General features: G+C 49.1%; 1 protein-coding gene across 5 annotated transcripts in view; it reads left to right on the top strand.

Moving 5' to 3' along the window:
• Positions 1–16,452, top strand: part of ARID3A (AT-rich interaction domain 3A) — a 92,351-nt gene that overhangs the window by 7,615 nt on the left and 68,284 nt on the right. For 2 of the 5 annotated variants that reach the window (XM_056822262.1, XM_007489386.2), the window contains exons 2-3: positions 2,001–2,802; positions 3,947–4,280. In XM_056822262.1, coding sequence (XP_056678240.1) covers positions 2,402–2,802; positions 3,947–4,280 — 735 coding nt within the window. In that variant the 5' untranslated portion in view covers positions 2,001–2,401. Of the gene's footprint in view, positions 1–824; positions 972–2,000; positions 2,803–3,946; positions 4,281–16,452 lie in introns of those variants that run through there. The other 3 variants (XM_007489387.3, XM_056822261.1, XM_007489388.2) reach the window with 3 other exon arrangements.

The raw sequence follows: 16,452 nt of genomic DNA, 5'->3' as shown, positions 1-16,452 counted from the left end.
AGAAATCCTTCAAAAATTAGAATGATCATCATTTCCTTAAATTGAGTACAGTGTCCAGGGTTCTTGGCTCTGGCCTCGGGGGAGAGTCACATGACCCTGGAAGACCCTGATGCAGAGCTTGGAGATGAGGCAGATGGGCTTTGTTTGATTCCAAGATTTTAGAAAGGGAAGGAAACTTGGAAGCGGTCTAACCCAACTTGTTCGTTTTATAAGTGGGGAAACTGAGGCCTAGTCAAGGGCACTGACTTGCCCAAAGTCCCCCAAGGGCCAGGACTGGGGAGCAAGGGTTTTTCTGACTCCGAATCCATCACTCCTTCTACCATTTTCTACCTAATTCTACCTAAATTACTTCTTAGGAGATGGACGTCTCTCTTCAGTCATGAGAGAAGGATAGCAATTTGCCCAGAGTGGTCATTTAGTTCTATGCCTAGGCCCCGTTTTTATTATTGGTTACCCCTTCCTTCGTCCCCAGCCCCCATTTCTTGGGGTGATTCTAGCCTCTGGGAAGCTCTCATCCTACGCTTCCTCCTCCTGGATGGAGATTGGACCTAGGACCAGGAATTCACCAAGGCCTGAGTTCTAGGTCTTCCCCTGATTGGGGGAGGGGGGAGGAGAACCCTGGGTTCAAAGCAAGAGTGGTCTTGTCTCCCTCTCAGGGCCTTGATGGGGGTGAGTGGCCCACCCATGGGAGCCGCCCCCCCATTTCTATGTATGGAACTTGGAACTTGGAACGCCACCATCAGACTGGACCCCAGAGGTCCCAGGGAGATCTCAGCCAATCAGCCGCTGAGGCAAGGGAGACTTTCCCCACCTCTGTTTATGAAGCAATAATTCTGGGGTCTCCCCAGTCCCCGGGGTCAGCCCGATGAGGTGCTGTTTGTCTCTTCCTGGAGTGCAGCAGGTGCCAGGGAAGGCCTGCTTTAATGTTAATGAATTGTCTCTGGAGGTGACCCCAGACCCCCGAGTTGCCGGTGAGAGGCAAAGGGCGTTAGGGGGAGGGAGAAACCCTCCTCGCCTTGGAGGGAGGGATTTAGGGAGATAATGGCCAAAGCCCAAAGGGCCCCTATGACAAGAGGAGGTGAGGAGGGGTCCCCTCTCGGCCCCTCTGTCTGCCTCCCCGGAGGAAGGAGAGGCAGGGCCGCTGGGTGACTCGGGGCTTTCTCTCTAACCAGCTTCCCCTGCTTAATCCTCCCAGCCTGCGCAGACTTACGATGGACTCCATTTCTTCATTAGTGCATTTTTTCCCACTTTCCTCCTCCCCGGGGCCCCCCACAACTTCTCTCGCAGGGACTTCTCCCCACAGAGTCTAGTAGAAACAACATTTTGGCCTTGGAATCAGGAGAGATCTCCCACCCTTCCCTGGTTGTGTGACCCTGAGCAAGTCACTTACCCCTCTGGTCCTCCATTTCCTCATCTGTAAAATGAGGAAGGATTAGACTCTGCAGCTCTAAAATCTGTAGTCCAAATATCCCAGGAATCCAAGCAACTCGAACAAATCACGCTCCTTGTCTGTAAAACGGGACTTACAATAGTCTATTTGCCACCCGCTCTTCCCCGAGGAAAGACGTTGTCGTTGTGGAAATGGGAAATGGCATTCTTTAGCCTCGACCCCTCCATCTCTGGTGGAGCATGGCTGGCCAGGGCAGTGCATAGATCTTCCGGAAATCAGGGCTGGGTATTGTGGTGGAGACAGGGTTCCAAGTTTGACAGGAGAGTCGAGGAATATGAGTTCGAATTCTGTGTGTGGCCCTGGCCAGCGGTGCGTGCTTGGACCAAGTCCTCCCATGGCGGACGAGAAGAGGGCCGTTTGGCCAACCTTAATGTCTCCCTGTTAGAATCAGCAGCTTTTGGCCAAGGGAAATTTCTTCCCAGGAAAGCAGTCCCAACCTAGGCGCCAGTTGGGTGGTCTTGGGGATGGGTTCGAGGAAGGGGGCTGGAAAGGGCTGGAGGAGGGAGGGAACCATCCGGCTAACAGGTCTTTTGCCTCTCCCCTTGGCCAGACAGGTTCTCAGAGGTTCCTGGATGAAACAGGCCTGAGGCAGGCAGAGGCAAACAGGAAGTGCTGACCCAGTGCTGCTGGAGAAGGACACTCCCCGGCCGCCTTGCTCTCTCACGGGAATCCTCCAGGGGATGTCCAGCTGAGTGACTGCCTGAGCCCGGGGGGCCTCCGAGGGTGACCTCTGGGCTTGCGTCCCGCCCGGGGACTGGCCCGGAGTCCGTGGAAGAGGACAGCCCAGCCTGGCCCCTTCTGCCTCCTTTCGTTGTCATCGAAGCCCCCCCATTCGCCACGCTGCAGTGCGGCCCGCCCGCCCCCCGGCGCCTCCCCCCTTCCCCGCCGGGCCCTGCCCTGCCGCCCCCCTGTCCCGGGGCTCTCCCGCCCCCCGGCAGAAGGCGGACGGCCATGAAGCTCCACGCCGTGATGGAGAATCTCCTGCAGCGGCAGCAGCGGGCCCGGCAGGAGATGGAGGCCCGGCAGCAGGCCCCGGAGCCGCCGGGGCCCACCCCGCCGCAGGGGCCTGGGCCCAACGCTGAGGACGGCGAGCCGGAGAGCGTGCGCATCCAGCGGGCCCAGATGGCGGCCCTGGCGGCCATGCGGGCAGCAGCCGCCGGCCTGAGCCATGCCCCCAGCCCGGGCGGCTCCGAAGAGAGTCCCATGTCCGGCGATGAGGAGGAGGAGGACGAGATAGAAGAAGACGAGGCTGCCCCGGCCCCTCCTGCACGGGCAGATGAGCCGGCCCAGGGGGCAGAGGGCAGCCATGGGCGCTTCCAGGAGCTCGTCTCGGAGGAGGAGGAAGAAGAGATGTAAGTCATGATGGCCAGAGAGAGCTTGGGAGCCCAAAGCTCATCCTCTCTGGCCTCCATTTGCCTACCTCTAAAATGACGAGGTGGGGCTAGATAATGTTTAAAATCTAATTATTTTTAATTCATTTTATTTTTTAAGCCCTTACCTTATTGGTTCCAAAGCAGAAGAGTGGTCAGGGCTAGGCCATGGGGGTCAAGTGACTTGCCCAGGGTCACACAGCTAGGAAGTATCTGAGGCCAGATTGGAACCTGGGACCTCCCATCTCTAGTCCTGGCTCTCCAGCTACCCCACTTTTAAAAACATTTTAAATTTTATTAATTTAATTTTTTTGGTCCCTATTGTTCATTTTTGTTCATTTCTTATAAAACCAAAAGCCCTAAATATAAACCCAAATAAACAGGTGATAAATCATAGGATCTGTATTCTGACTCCAGCAGCTCTTTCTCTGGAGGTAGATAGCATTCTTTGCCCTACAGTCCCTCAGAATTGCCCCGGGAGAGTTAGATAATTTCTAAGATTTAGATGTTTTGTGTGTGTGGCTGTGGGGCAGGGGGTGGGGGGTGTGTGGAATGGATAGCGATAGGAGCTCAAAAGGACTCAAAGAGGCTCAAAACTGAGGCCGAAGTAGAACTCCAGAGGGGAGGAAGGCCTATACAGCTGGATTATAGACCCATTTCATGGATGAGGACCATCGAGGCTCAGACAAGATCTGGCCACTTCTGAGCCTTGTGCCCCTCCTCCCAAAACCTCATTCCTTCTGAGGGGAGCCAGAAGTCTTCTTCCTGAGAAGGAGTTTTGGCATCCTCTGGACTCTTCCCCTCCCCACCTCGAGAATGAGAACAGAGATGGGGAATGCTTTCCAAGCTGGCCAACATCTCCTCTCTGCTAGGGAAGGACGTCACTTACGGTGCGATAGGGAACATTCAGTCTAGTTTTATAGATGAGGCCCAGAGAGAAGGGACTTGTTCAAGCACACCAAGCTAATCAGCTGGTCACAGAGCTTGACCCTTAGACTACCAGTCCAGGGGCCATTTCCGTCTTTTCCCTGGAAAGAGAGGAGGGAGGGAAGGATGAGAGTCAGAAACCAGGACATGGGGGCTCTGCCATGGACTCAACCTCTGCCTTTTCTCTCCTTTTACCCAGGAAACAAAAATGGGAAGAAGAAGACTTTGAGGAGGACCCCGGGGAGGAGGAAGAGGAAGAGGAGGAAGAGGAGGAGGAAGATGACTATGAGGAAGAAGAGGAGGAGCTGGGAGAGGAAGGGATAGGTCCGGCCGGCCGGGCCAGGCTGGGCACCGGCTCCCTGCTCCCTCGGAAGCCACCGGCTCCCCAGCCCTTCCTGGGCGATCCGTCTCGGTTACTGGGGGGCCAAGACCGCCTAGCTGCAGGACTCACCCACCCGGGTACCTCTCAGCTCCCGCCTCAACCGCAACCCCCCGACCATGGGGACTGGACGTACGAAGAGCAGTTTAAACAGGTAGGACCTTGGACTCTGTGGGCTCTTAAGCTGTGGTTGCCGGAGCATTCTCTGGGCATCTTGGGTGGGAGCAAAAGCCTTTGTCCTAGAGGCACCCATGTGCCATGTGACTGTCAAGTGAATGGATGAATGAATGTCCTTCGTGACTGCCGAGCTCTTTTCCTGTCCCAGAGAGATCCCCTGGGGTGAAGGGCATCACCTGTTCTACCATTTTCCCTTGTGGTTTCTCTGAACTACCACATGGACTTTCTCCTGCCCTTGTGGACCAATGTGCATAGAGCAAAGACCATCACGAGGGTTTGACTGGCAGGGTGAAGGAGGAGAGGAAGGGGCCGGCATTATGAAATGGGCAGGGGTCCCAGGCAATCAAGGGCTTATGCATTGGGCTGGGGGCCCAGGACCCAGCAAGTGTACAGAGTTCTTTGCCAAAGGAATTGCTAGCAAGCAATTTAAATTTTATACCTCTGCAGCCTGAAAGCTTGTTCTATGTACTGTTACACTTATTTATTTAGTTTACTTATCTCATCCCCAAAATACACCTATAATAGTACTCAGGTCAATATAAAGCTTGGATAAGACATTCATAGGCTCACAATCTTAACAGAATAGGATACAAGCACATACTTCTCTTACATGAGAAATAAATAGATTGTTGTATGAAACTAGAAGGATAAAGCCATCACCGATGGGGGCTTCAAATTTCTTTTTTTTTAATTTATTTTATTTTTAAAATATTTTTCCTTGTTTACATGATTCATTTTCTTTCCCTCCCCCCTCCCAGAGCCAATAAGCAATCCCACTGAGTTGTACAAATGTTATCACTTAATGTCTATTTCTATGTATTCATTTCAAATTTCTTATGGCCCTTACTTGACTCTCCCTATCATATTTTCTCTTGTATCAGGTTTATTTGTAGATGGGATTGATTCCCTCTTATTAGATCACAAGTTCCTTGAGGGCAGGGACTATGTTCTTTTTTTCCCTATTTCATCCTTCATACCCTTAGTGAATCAATAAATGTTTATTAGGTACCTGCTATGTACAGGTACTATATTAAGTGTTGAGGATACAAAAAGAGTCAAAAGACAGTCCCTGACCTCAAGGAGCTTACATTCTATTGGGGGAGACACAAATTAAGAAATATGTACAAGTGATATAGAGGAGCAGCAGGAAATAATAATAATAGAGCTGGAAAGGCACTAGAATCAAGCAAGGTGGGGATCCCATACACACCTAGAAAAGAAACTTGAAGAGGATGGATGATCTTGATGGGAGTACAGATGGCACTCGATCCCCTCGTCTCATCCTGTTTTCATAAATCCCCTTAGATGACCCTCCCCCTTGGCTGACCTCTGTAGCTTCCTTGGATACTTATGTTTGGTTGTCCCTCATGCGATTCAGATTTTATACCTCTATGATACGAAACTTAGGGCTTCCCCTCTCCCAGCCTTCCTTGGGACTGGCCACCTCCTTCTCCTGATCCTGGATTCTCTGATGCTGTCTGTGCTCCTCTGTGTCACCATTGCCATTGGGGCCACCTAGAACTTTGGTGATGGTAGAGTTCTGTCCATGTAGATTCAACAGAATCAACTTGAAGGGAGTGGCATTTGTTTTGTGCTTTTCATGGGAGGATCAGGGATTCAACAACAAGGGAAGGAAGACTTTCCAGATAGGAGAGAGAGGATAAGCAAAAAATAAGGAGTCAGCAGAATGAATTTAAAGCATGTGAAGGGAGGCGAACAGTCCTGTTTGTCTAGGATGGGAAATGCATGATATGAGAGTAATTGAAGGTAAGTTGGAAATGTTGGTTGGCGCCATATTGTGGAGCTTGGATTTTGCTCTTTGGGCAGTAGGGAGCTGTTGAAGGCTTTTGAAGAGGAGTTACATGACCAGGCCTGTGGGGAAAGATGAGTCTGGCAGAGTACCAAGGGCGGCCCGGAGAGGGAGAAAGTGGTTCCTTTAGTGGCTGTTGAAATTAGGAATGTCCCTGAGTATCTGGGTGAGGGTGATGACATAATGGCCCTAGAGAGATGTGGGAAATGTGGTGAGGCCCTAATGTGAGAGGTGAGAAAGGGGCAGTGACGTATTCTGTCCTCAATTCCTTCTTGGAGGGGAGTGGGAGCTCGGGAACCTGGCAAGGCCCCTGGTCTTGGGGCTGGGGTAGGAGGTTGTAAAATAGGGAGCACAGTGGCTAGAGCACCAGGCCTAGACTCAGAAGGATCTGTGTTTAAATCTGGCCTCAGACCCTTCCTAGCTGTGTGACTCTGGGCAAGCCATTTGACCCCAAGACCTAGCCCTTGCTGCTCTTGATAGAATTGATGCTATCAAGAAGGTAAGGGTTAAAAAAAATAAAGGAAAGAAACTAGGCCAGACTCCATTACTGTAGCTAATTAGGGGGCTGCTCTAGACCTGAGCTACAGACCCAGACCCCCTTCAGTCTTTCCTGGCTGGGCTGATTGGGCTTCAAGACTAGGGGAGATGGAACAGTCCTGGGATGAAGGCTGGTGGGTGGCTGGAGGCTACTTATAGTGGGACATAATGTGGTGTGTAGGATGATAGAAACAGCCCTGGAGGTGGAGGCCAGAGTTTTGGCATCACGTTCTTGGCCCCGATATTTACTAGTTATGTGACTAAGGATTGGTTGTGGCTCCAGCCTCAGTTTCTTCATCTGTAAAATGGAGGAAAGAATCTTCTCACACACACCTTACTTCCAGTGGCTTTTGGGAGGAAGATAATCTGTAAATCTTGAAGGATGATAGAAATTGGAGCTATTTCTATTATTTTTTATTGTAATAATGGCAACAGGATCAGGGTGCAAGTTTGCTTAATCTTGTCTAGTTTTGGAGGCAGCTGGGTGGCTCAGTGGATGGAGAGCCAGGCCCAGAGATGGGAGGTCCTGAGCTCAAATCTAGCCTCAAACATTTCTTAGCTGTGGGTAAGACCCTGGGTAAGTCACTTAACCCCCATGATTCTAAGATGGAAGATAAGGGTTAAAAAAAAAAAAACTTGCCTAGAGTTGGAGCTCTTGAGTCTCCTAGACAAGACTGGGAGGACATGGGGTTTGGAGGATCTCAACTAGACCAATCCCCCTGAGGATCCATGGAGGGAGGCTTGAATGCCTCACCCTCCTCCATTCTGATCACAAAGAATCAGCCCTTCTGGCTGGCTTCTGGGAGTCACGAATGAGCTCAAGAGGGAAATCCAAGCCACAGGGACCAGGCAAGGTCATCTCTTCCTCCTCCCACTCACTGAGATCCCAGGGCTCTGCTAGGGACAGGATACAGTTTGTAACCTTGGACAAGTCAAATGGACCTCAGTTTCCTCCAGAGTAAAATAGAGGAATTGGGCACGATCTCTAAATTCTGACATTTTTGTATCCTGCAAAGTATATTCAGAAAATTCTGGGAGCTGCAAAGTTCTCAAAATTCTTTAAAGGAAGTCCTAAGTGGAGCTCAATTTCCTCCTATGTAAAGTAGAAGGGTTGGATGTGATCTCTAAATTCTGACATTTCTGTATTCTATAAGGTATATTCAGAAAATTCTGGAAGCTGGAAAGTTATTTTTTTAAATTCTTTAAATTAAGTCAAATGGACCTCAGTTTCCTCCTGTGTAAAATAGAGGGGTTGGATGTGATCTCTAAATTCTGACATTTCTGTATTCTATAAGGTATATTCAGAAAATTCTGGAAAGTTATTTCTTTAAATTTCTTTAAATTAAGTCAAATGGACCTCAGTTTCCTCCTGTGTAAAATAGAGGGGTTGGATGTGATCTCTAAATTCTGACATTTCTGTATTCTATAAGGTATATTCAGAAAATTCTGGAAGCTGGAAAGTTATTTTTTTAAATTCTTTAAATTAAGTCAAATGGACCTCAGTTTCCTCCTGTGTAAAATAGAGGGATTGGATGTGATCTCTAAATTCTGACATTTCTGTATTCTATAAGGTATATTCAGAAAATTCTGGAAACTGGAAAGTTATTTCTTTAAATTCTTTAAGTCAAATGGACCTCAGTTTCCTCCTGTGTAAAATAGAGGGGTTGGATGTGATCTCTAAATTCTGACATTTTCGTATCCTGCAAAGTATATTCAGAAAATTCTGGAAGCTGGAAAGTTCTTTTCTTTAAGTTCTTTAAATTAAGTCAAATGGACCTCAGTTTCCTCCTGTGTAAAATAGAGGGGTTGGATGTGATCTCTAAATTCTGACATTTTCGTATCCTGCAAAGTATATTCAGAAAATTCTGGAAGCTGGAAAGTTCTTTTCTTTAAGTTCTTTAAATTAAGTCAAATGGACCTCAGTTTCCTCCTGTGTAAAATAGAGGGGTCAGGTGTGATCTCTAAATTCTGATGTTTCTGTTCCTGAGAGGTATATTCAGAAAACTCTGGGAGCTAGAAAGGTGTCTTTAGAGAGTGGTCCCCCCCCACACACCCCATTTCAGAAATGGGCAATCTGAGGCCCAGAGGTGGGGTGAGACTTGTCCCAGGGACACCTTGAGCCTGTGGCAGGTCTTAAGTTCCTTGCCCTGGGGTTAGGGGCTGGGGAGGAGCACCCCAACTCCGGTTTTCCTCCTCCCATCCATCCCCTACCCTTCAGAGAGACTCGAGGAAGCTGGAGCCATCAGCTCCCTTTTCACTGAAGGGGCTTGGGGGAGGTCGGCCACATCTGCTTTGATGTATGTGTTTAAGTCCATTTAAACACCAATGAAGCCATCCAAGGGGGCCAGGGACAGGCGGACAGAGGAGGGGGCATAAAGGAGAAGGGAGGGGAGGGGGCTGTGGCTGAGCAGCCCCAGATGGAAACCAGACTGGACTTTGAGGGCTTTCTTATGTTCCTTATTTTTGTCCCTGCCTTCCCTGGGTGTGCTGGAAAGGGGAGGGAAATGGAGACCAGAGGGATCCTGAACATCCTGATTGGGGTAAAAAACTCCTGGATTAGGAGTTTCTCAGTCTGAAGCTTTTTGGCTGGGCAACTTTGGAGAAATCACCTCATTTCTCAGCCTCAGTTTCCTTCTCTGTAAAAAGGAGATGTTTCCCTAGATCAGAGTTTTAGAGATGGAAGGGATTTTAGCTAATTCCTCCCCCCTATCCCCACCTCGTCATTTGACAAAATTAGGGCCCAGAGAGGGAAAGGCACCTGCCCAGGACCACACCGGATGAGTGAGGGGGCAGAGCTGGGATTGGAGGCTCTCTCCAAGGAGCCTAGCTTGTACCCTCCACCTCTCAGATTGCTGCAAGTGGGGAATATTGCTTTGTCAACCCTAACATGTTAGGAAAGGAGAGCTGGGATGATTCCTGTGAAGGAGGCATAGGGCCTGGGGATAGCCATGGCATGAGCTGGGCATCACAAATAGAGATCAACCTTCATATATATGTGGTACCTCCCAAGTTATGGGGCACTTGTTAACAATAAAAGCCAGAATTTCTGTAGCTTCCACTGTATAGTGCCAGGCTCTGTGCCTTACAAATATTCAAATTTAAGTTAAAAAAATATAGAGGTCCTGCATTCAAATGTGACACTTCCTAGCTATGTGACCCTGGACAAGTCCCTTAACCCAACTTTCCTAGCTCTGGCTGCTCTTCTGTCTCAGAATTAATACTAAGACAGAAGGTAAGGATTTTTTAAAAAGTAAAAAAAAAAATTATAATATATGTTGTGCAATAGTAGAACTTAATACAAATCTTTAAATATCTTAAGTAATTAACAATTTAATATTATATATTATGTGACTGTATTTTAATACAAATTTAATTCAAATATACTATAAATCAAATATCCAAATATTATCTCCTTTAACCCTTACAACGATCTTGGGAAGTAGGTACTAATAAGATCCCCATTTTATAGTTGGGAAGACTAAGACAAATAATTAACAATTTAATATTTAATTACAACATGTATTATGTGACAGTATAATTCAATACAAAATTTAATTCAAATATAATATAAATAAAATATTCAAATATTATCTCCTTTGAACTTTATAAAGATCTTGGGAGGTAAGTGCTAGTTGGATTATAATTGAGAAAACTGAGACAGGTGACTTGCCCAAGATCACACAGCTTGAACTCCTTATTTGCAGAAGGGGAAACAGAGGCCTAGAAGGAAGAAAGATATTCAAGCTTCCATGCTGAGCCAGAGACAGAATGTGGGCTGGAACATGGACATATTATTGGTTCATTTTTGGGGATGGCTGCTTCTAGTCAGTTGCTCCTTGATGTGGAGCCCTTACCTCCATCAGGAACTTTACAGAAGGGGGGTTAAGTGACTTATCCAGGGTCCCCATTCCCATTTCCCTAAATGGGAAACCTGAAAACCAGAGCTTTTTGGTGACTTGTCCTGGGCCCCAGGGCTCTTCACCCAATCATTTTTTCCTGGGAAGTGAAAAAAAAAATGCAGGCCTGTCTTTCCCTCGGTGAGGGCATTTGCCTATATTTATACATGGATGTGCCTCCATGGGTCAGGTACTGACTCCAAGCCAAGGCTGTGGGTTTGCTAGGATTGAAAATAAACCTCTGCCTGGGCCAGGCCCAGCACACTCCAGAAATGGCTCTGACGAAGCCCTTCCCTCCCTTCCGACCCAGGGAAGTGGATTTCTCGCCTCTCAGTCACCACCCCTCCCTTCCTGGGAGGGGGTCCCCTGGGTTCAGGGATCATCCCCCGCCCCCACTGGAAGGATTCCACTGTTGGAGGGGCAGAAAGGAGGGAGAAGAAGGGAGGGCCTTCCCGTCCCCAAGAATAAATTCATTTACAAGTCACATCACACTCAATGGGCAAAATGATGAGTCCCCCCCAAACTATCCCACTTTAAACTCCACGAGACCATAGAGCCCTCAGACCCAGGACAAGCCTCTAAAAAGCTCTGGTTTCCAGGTTTCCCATTTAAGGAAATGAGAATGGGGACACGAACTCCCTGCCCTGGTGAAGATCTTTTTGAGTGGGTCTTAGCTCAAGGCTTTGTACCCAGTAAGAATTTAATACCTGCTTTGCTGAATTTTTAGAAGAACCTTTAGAACCTGGAGAGTCAGAGCTAGGAAGACCCTCAGAATAAGGACTGTCAGAGCTAGAAGAGCCCTCAGAACCTGGAGATTCAGAGCTAGGAAGACCCTCAGAATAAGGAGTGTCAGAGCTAGAAGAGCCCTCAGAACCTGGAGAGCCAGAGCTAGGAAGACCCTCAGAATAAGGACTGTCAGAGCTAGAAGAGCCCTCAGAACCTGGAGAGTCAGAGCTAGAAGAGCCCTCAGAACCTGGAGAGTCAGAGCTAGAAGAGCCCTCAGAACCTGGAGAGTCAGAGCTAGAAGAGCCCTCAGAACCTGGAGAGCCAGAGCTAGAAGAGCCCTCAGAACCTTGAGAGCCAGAGCTAGGAAGACCCTCAGAATAAGGACTGTCAGAGCTAGAAGAGCCCTCAGAACCTGGAGAGCCAGAGCTAGGAAGACCCTCAGAATAAGGAGTGTCAGAGCTAGAAGAGCCCTCAGAACCTGGAGAGCCAGAGCTAGGAAGACCCTCAGAATAAGGAGTGTCAGAGCTAGAAGAGCCCTCAGAACCTGGAGAGCCAGAGCTAGGAAGACCCTCAGAATAAGGAGTGTCAGAGCTAGGAAGACCCTCAGAACCTGGAGAGTCAGAGCTAGGAAGACCCTCAGAATAAGGACTGTCAGAGCTAGAAGAGCCCTCAGAACCTGGAGAGCCAGAGCTAGGAAGACCCTCAGAATAAGGACTGTCAGAGCTAGAAGAGCCCTCAGAACCTGGAGAGTCAGAGCTAGAAGAGCCCTCAGAACCTGGAGAGTCAGAGCTAGAAGAGCCCTCAGAACCTGGAGAGTCAGAGCTAGAAGAGCCCTCAGAACCTGGAGAGCCAGAGCTAGAAGAGCCCTCAGAACCTTGAGAGCCAGAGCTAGGAAGACCCTCAGAATAAGGACTGTCAGAGCTAGAAGAGCCCTCAGAACCTGGAGAGCCAGAGCTAGGAAGACCCTCAGAATAAGGAGTGTCAGAGCTAGAAGAGCCCTCAGAACCTTGAGAGCCAGAGCTAGGAAGACCCTCAGAATAAGGACTGTCAGAGCTAGAAGAGCCCTCAGAACCTGGAGAGTCAGAGCTAGAAGAGCCCTCAGAACCTGGAGCTCAGAACCTGGAGAGCCAGAGCTAGAAGAGCCCTCAGAACCTGGAGCTCAGAACCTGGAGAGTCAGAGCTAGGAAGACCCTCAGAATAAGGACTGTCAGAGCTAGAAGAGCCCTCAGAACCTGGAGAGTCAGAGCTAGAAGAGCCCTCAGAACCTGGAGCTCAGAACCTGGAGAGCCAGAGCTAGAAGAGCCCTCAGAACCTGGAGCTCAGAACCTGGAGAGTCAGAGCTAGGAAGACCCTCAGAATAAGGACTGTCAGAGCTAGAAGAGCCCTCAGAACCTGGAGAGTCAGAGCTAGAAGAGCCCTCAGAACCTGGAGAGTCAGAGCTAGAAGAGCCCTCAGAACCTGGAGCTCAGAACCTGGAGAGCCAGAGCTAGAAGAGCCCTCAGAACCTGGAGAGTCAGAGCTAGGTAGACCCCTTAGGATACACAGTGTCAGAGCTAGGGAGACCCTTAGGATACAGTGTCGGAGCTGGGAGGGGCCTTAGCATCCAAGATGTCAGAGTAGGGAAGGTCCATAGAACCTAGAATCTCAAATATCAGAGCTGAGGGGTATCTCATGACATGACGTCAGAGCTTGGAGAGACTTGAAAAACTGGAATAGAGAAGTTGAAACAAATCATAGAACACTAGAATGTCAGAGCTAGGAAAGACACTGGGATATAGAACCAAGAATGTTGGACTTAAAGGGATTGTAGAGACCATCTTATCCAACACTCTGGCCTCTCGACTATCACCATTTTATGGAGGGAACTGATGGCCAGAGAAAAGGATCTGGTCCTGAATTTAGGGGCCAGATCAGCCCTAAAATCCCATCCTCTTGTTTTAGAAACTCAAGGTTCCTGTGGAGCAGAGAAACATTGAAAAAGTGAGCCTTGGGGAGGAAAAATGGGGCAGGAAAAAAGCACTGACCATTAGCATCTTTCTAGCCAGTGTGATCTAACAAGTATTGGTTAATAACAATTAAAAATAGTGCCGTATCTATAAGCTTTTGGGTTTTGGAACGTGTGTTGCAAATACTTTCTCCTTTGATCCTCACAGCAACCTGGGTGGTAGGTGCTGTTATTATCTAGGTTTTACAGATGGGGAAACTGAGCTAAACAGCAGTTAAGTGACTGGCCCAGAGTCACACAGCTAGTATGTGTCTGACTCCTTTCGAGTTCATTCCTTTCATCATGATACTACCTGTACACTTACCTGTACCTGCTACTTATTTGGTCTCTTTTTCTTGGGGGGATTGGATTTTGGGGGGTGTTCTGGGCTAGGTAGGAAGGGCCCCAAGGGAGCAGGGGCTCAGGGGTTCTGGTTAGGACGGGACAAGACCTTCCCTCTCTAGCAGCTTCTAGAGCCAATGGGGCCAAGAGAAAATAGGGGAGCAGGGAGGAGGATGAAGTCCTGGGTGGGAGTGGGACAATTCTTTTTTTTTTAATATTTTATTTGATCATTTCCAAGCATTATTCATTAAGGACATAGATCATTTTCTTTTCCTCCCCCCCCCCCATAGCCGACGCGTAAATCCACTGGGCATTACATGTTTTCTTGATTTGAACCATTGCTATGTTGATAATATTTGCATTAGAGTGTTCATTTAGAGTCTCTCCTCTGTCATGAGGAGTGGGACAATTCTTATCCTGATTTTGGTCCCCAGTAACCCTGGGAAAAATCACTTACCTCTCCTGGGCCTCAGTTTTCCCAATCTGTAAGATGAGACATTTGAAATCAGAAGGCCTGGGTATTTTTGAATCTTGGCTCTGCCACTTCCTTACCTCTGTGACTAGCAAAGTCACTTCCCTTTCCTAGCCTGGTCTTTCCTGGTCAAGGTCTGTTCCAACTCTAAAAATTCTAAGATCCTTCAGCCAGAGCTGGATTCCCACCTCTAACCCTTGATGGCCTTGATCGAATCCCTTCGCTTCCCTCAGCCTCAGTTTCCACATCTGTAAAATGGGGCGAATGCCCACACTATCAACTCGTGGGGCTATTGTCAGAAAAATGCCAGAGAATTGGGAGTTCGTTATTATTTGTTATTATCATTAGAAAGTCTTCAAGGTCCCTTCCACCTTCCACATGCCGCTGTGGATCAGTGCGGTTCCTGCCTGATTTGCATCTGGAGGCTTTAGCAGGTGGGTGTTGGCATGGGCTGCTGCGGCCTTTGACTGGCACCTGCTGCCAGGCTTGGGCAGCTGAGGTCAATAGTCTGATGGCTTTTCTGGGCCCAGAGTGGATTCTGGCTGCCAGCCGGCTGCCCTCCGTGCAGAAAGAGCGGAGTGTGAAACCCCCACCATACGCTTGGCCTGGGCCTCTTCCTCCAGGGATAAGGGCTTGGCTCCCAGCCCTCGCCTGGGCCCTCTCCCGCTGTGGAATTCCCCCCTGGGCAGGGAGGCCTGCGGCCAGGAGGATGGGGGGGCACTGAGGTCAGGGGGAGCTTGGGTCTGCCCACGCCCGCTGCCCTGGCCTCCCAGCTCCATCATGCACTCCCTCGTGACCTCAGGAAGCAGAGCTGGAATCTGCTCCCGACTGTCCCCCACCCCCAGCCTCAATTAGTCCTGCAAAATGAGGCTGTTCAATGAGTCAGGGACCTCACCCACTTAATGTGTGACCCTGGACAAGTCACTTAATTTTTTTAAACCCTTACCTCGTGTCTTAGTAGCCATACCAAGTATTGGTTCTGAGGCAGAAGAGTGGTAAGGGCTAGGCAATGGGGGTTAAGTGACTTGCCCAGGGACACACAGCTAGGAAGTATCTGTGGTCCGATTTGAACCCAGGACCTCCCATCTCCCAGCCTGGTTCTCTATCCACTGATCCCCCCAGCTGCCCCTCAGAATAATGTCTTTAAATGCATAAAATAAAATACAGCGGATTACAGTGGAATTGATCGTTGGCTACGGGAGAGGGGTGGGAGGAGGGGAGGGAAAGAACATGAATCATGGAACCATGGGAAAATTTTCTTAATCAATTAAATGACATTTAAAAAGAAAATTTAAAAAGAAAATACAGAGGATTACAAAGGAAACTAGTTATAGCAAAATGCAATGATTGAAATATTAAAAAACCAAGTTCACAGACCCCCAATGAAGAACCCTGGGAGAGGTTACAGAGTTTTCTCTTGAAAGGGTCCCAGGATCTAAGCCCAATATCTCACCTCACCACCTGCTCTTCTACCAGTCAGACACTACCTGGGTGGCTTGACCTCTCTGGGCCTGACTTGGTTTATCTATAAAATGATGATGTTCTTTGAAGACCCCACCCCCACCCGGCCTCTTAAATCACCTAGTCCAGCCCCTCATTCTACATAAAAGGGTCCAGGGTGGGAGGGAAGTGATTTATCCAAGGTCCCTCGTAAGAGCTGGGCTGTTTGCTGAGCTGCTCGGTGTGCCCTGCCCAGAGCCGGGCTACGCTGGGGAGAATGGGAAGGGAATGTAGGATTTGCACAATGTTTGCTCACGGTTTGTCTAGGGAGGAGCATTCACACCTGTGGGACAGACGGCTGGGGGAAAGGGCAGAGGAGGCAGAATTAGCTTGTGATGTATTTGGGGCCCACGAATGGTGAGGCCAGAACCCAGAGAAGGGAGAATCTGAGGAGGCTGGAAGAGGCACCAAGGGCCCGGAGGCTAAGGAGGTCTGCAGAGCAGCAAAGAGAGATCCTAGGGCCGGGCATATACGTGATACTAGAGATGCTGGGGCTTCCTTCCTGGCTTAGGAACCAGGAGAACTGGGTTCTGGGGCCACTAACAGCACCCCCGGACTGCCCTTTTCCCTGCAAGAACTTAATTACTGCAAGAGGAGGGGGTGACCTCTAAAGGCTCTCCCAGCTCTGACATTCCCTGTTCTAAGGTCTCTCCCAGTTCTGACATTCCCTGTTCTAAGCTCCCTCCCAGCTCTGACATTCTCTGTTCTAAGGTCTCTCCCAGCTCTGACATTCTCTGTTCTAAGGTCTCTCCCAGCTCTGACATTCCCTGTTCTAAGCTCCCTCCCAGCTCTGACATTCCCTGTTCTAAGCTCCCTCCCAGCTCTGACATTCTCTGTTCTAAGCTTCCTCCCAGCTCTGACATTCTCTGTTCTAAGCTCCCT

Source organism: Monodelphis domestica, chromosome 3 (genome assembly GCF_027887165.1).
Source record: "Monodelphis domestica isolate mMonDom1 chromosome 3, mMonDom1.pri, whole genome shotgun sequence".
Taxonomy (NCBI): Eukaryota; Metazoa; Chordata; class Mammalia; order Didelphimorphia; family Didelphidae; genus Monodelphis; species Monodelphis domestica.
Note: the sequence above shows the minus strand (reverse complement) of the source record. Positions and strands in the feature narration are given on the sequence as shown.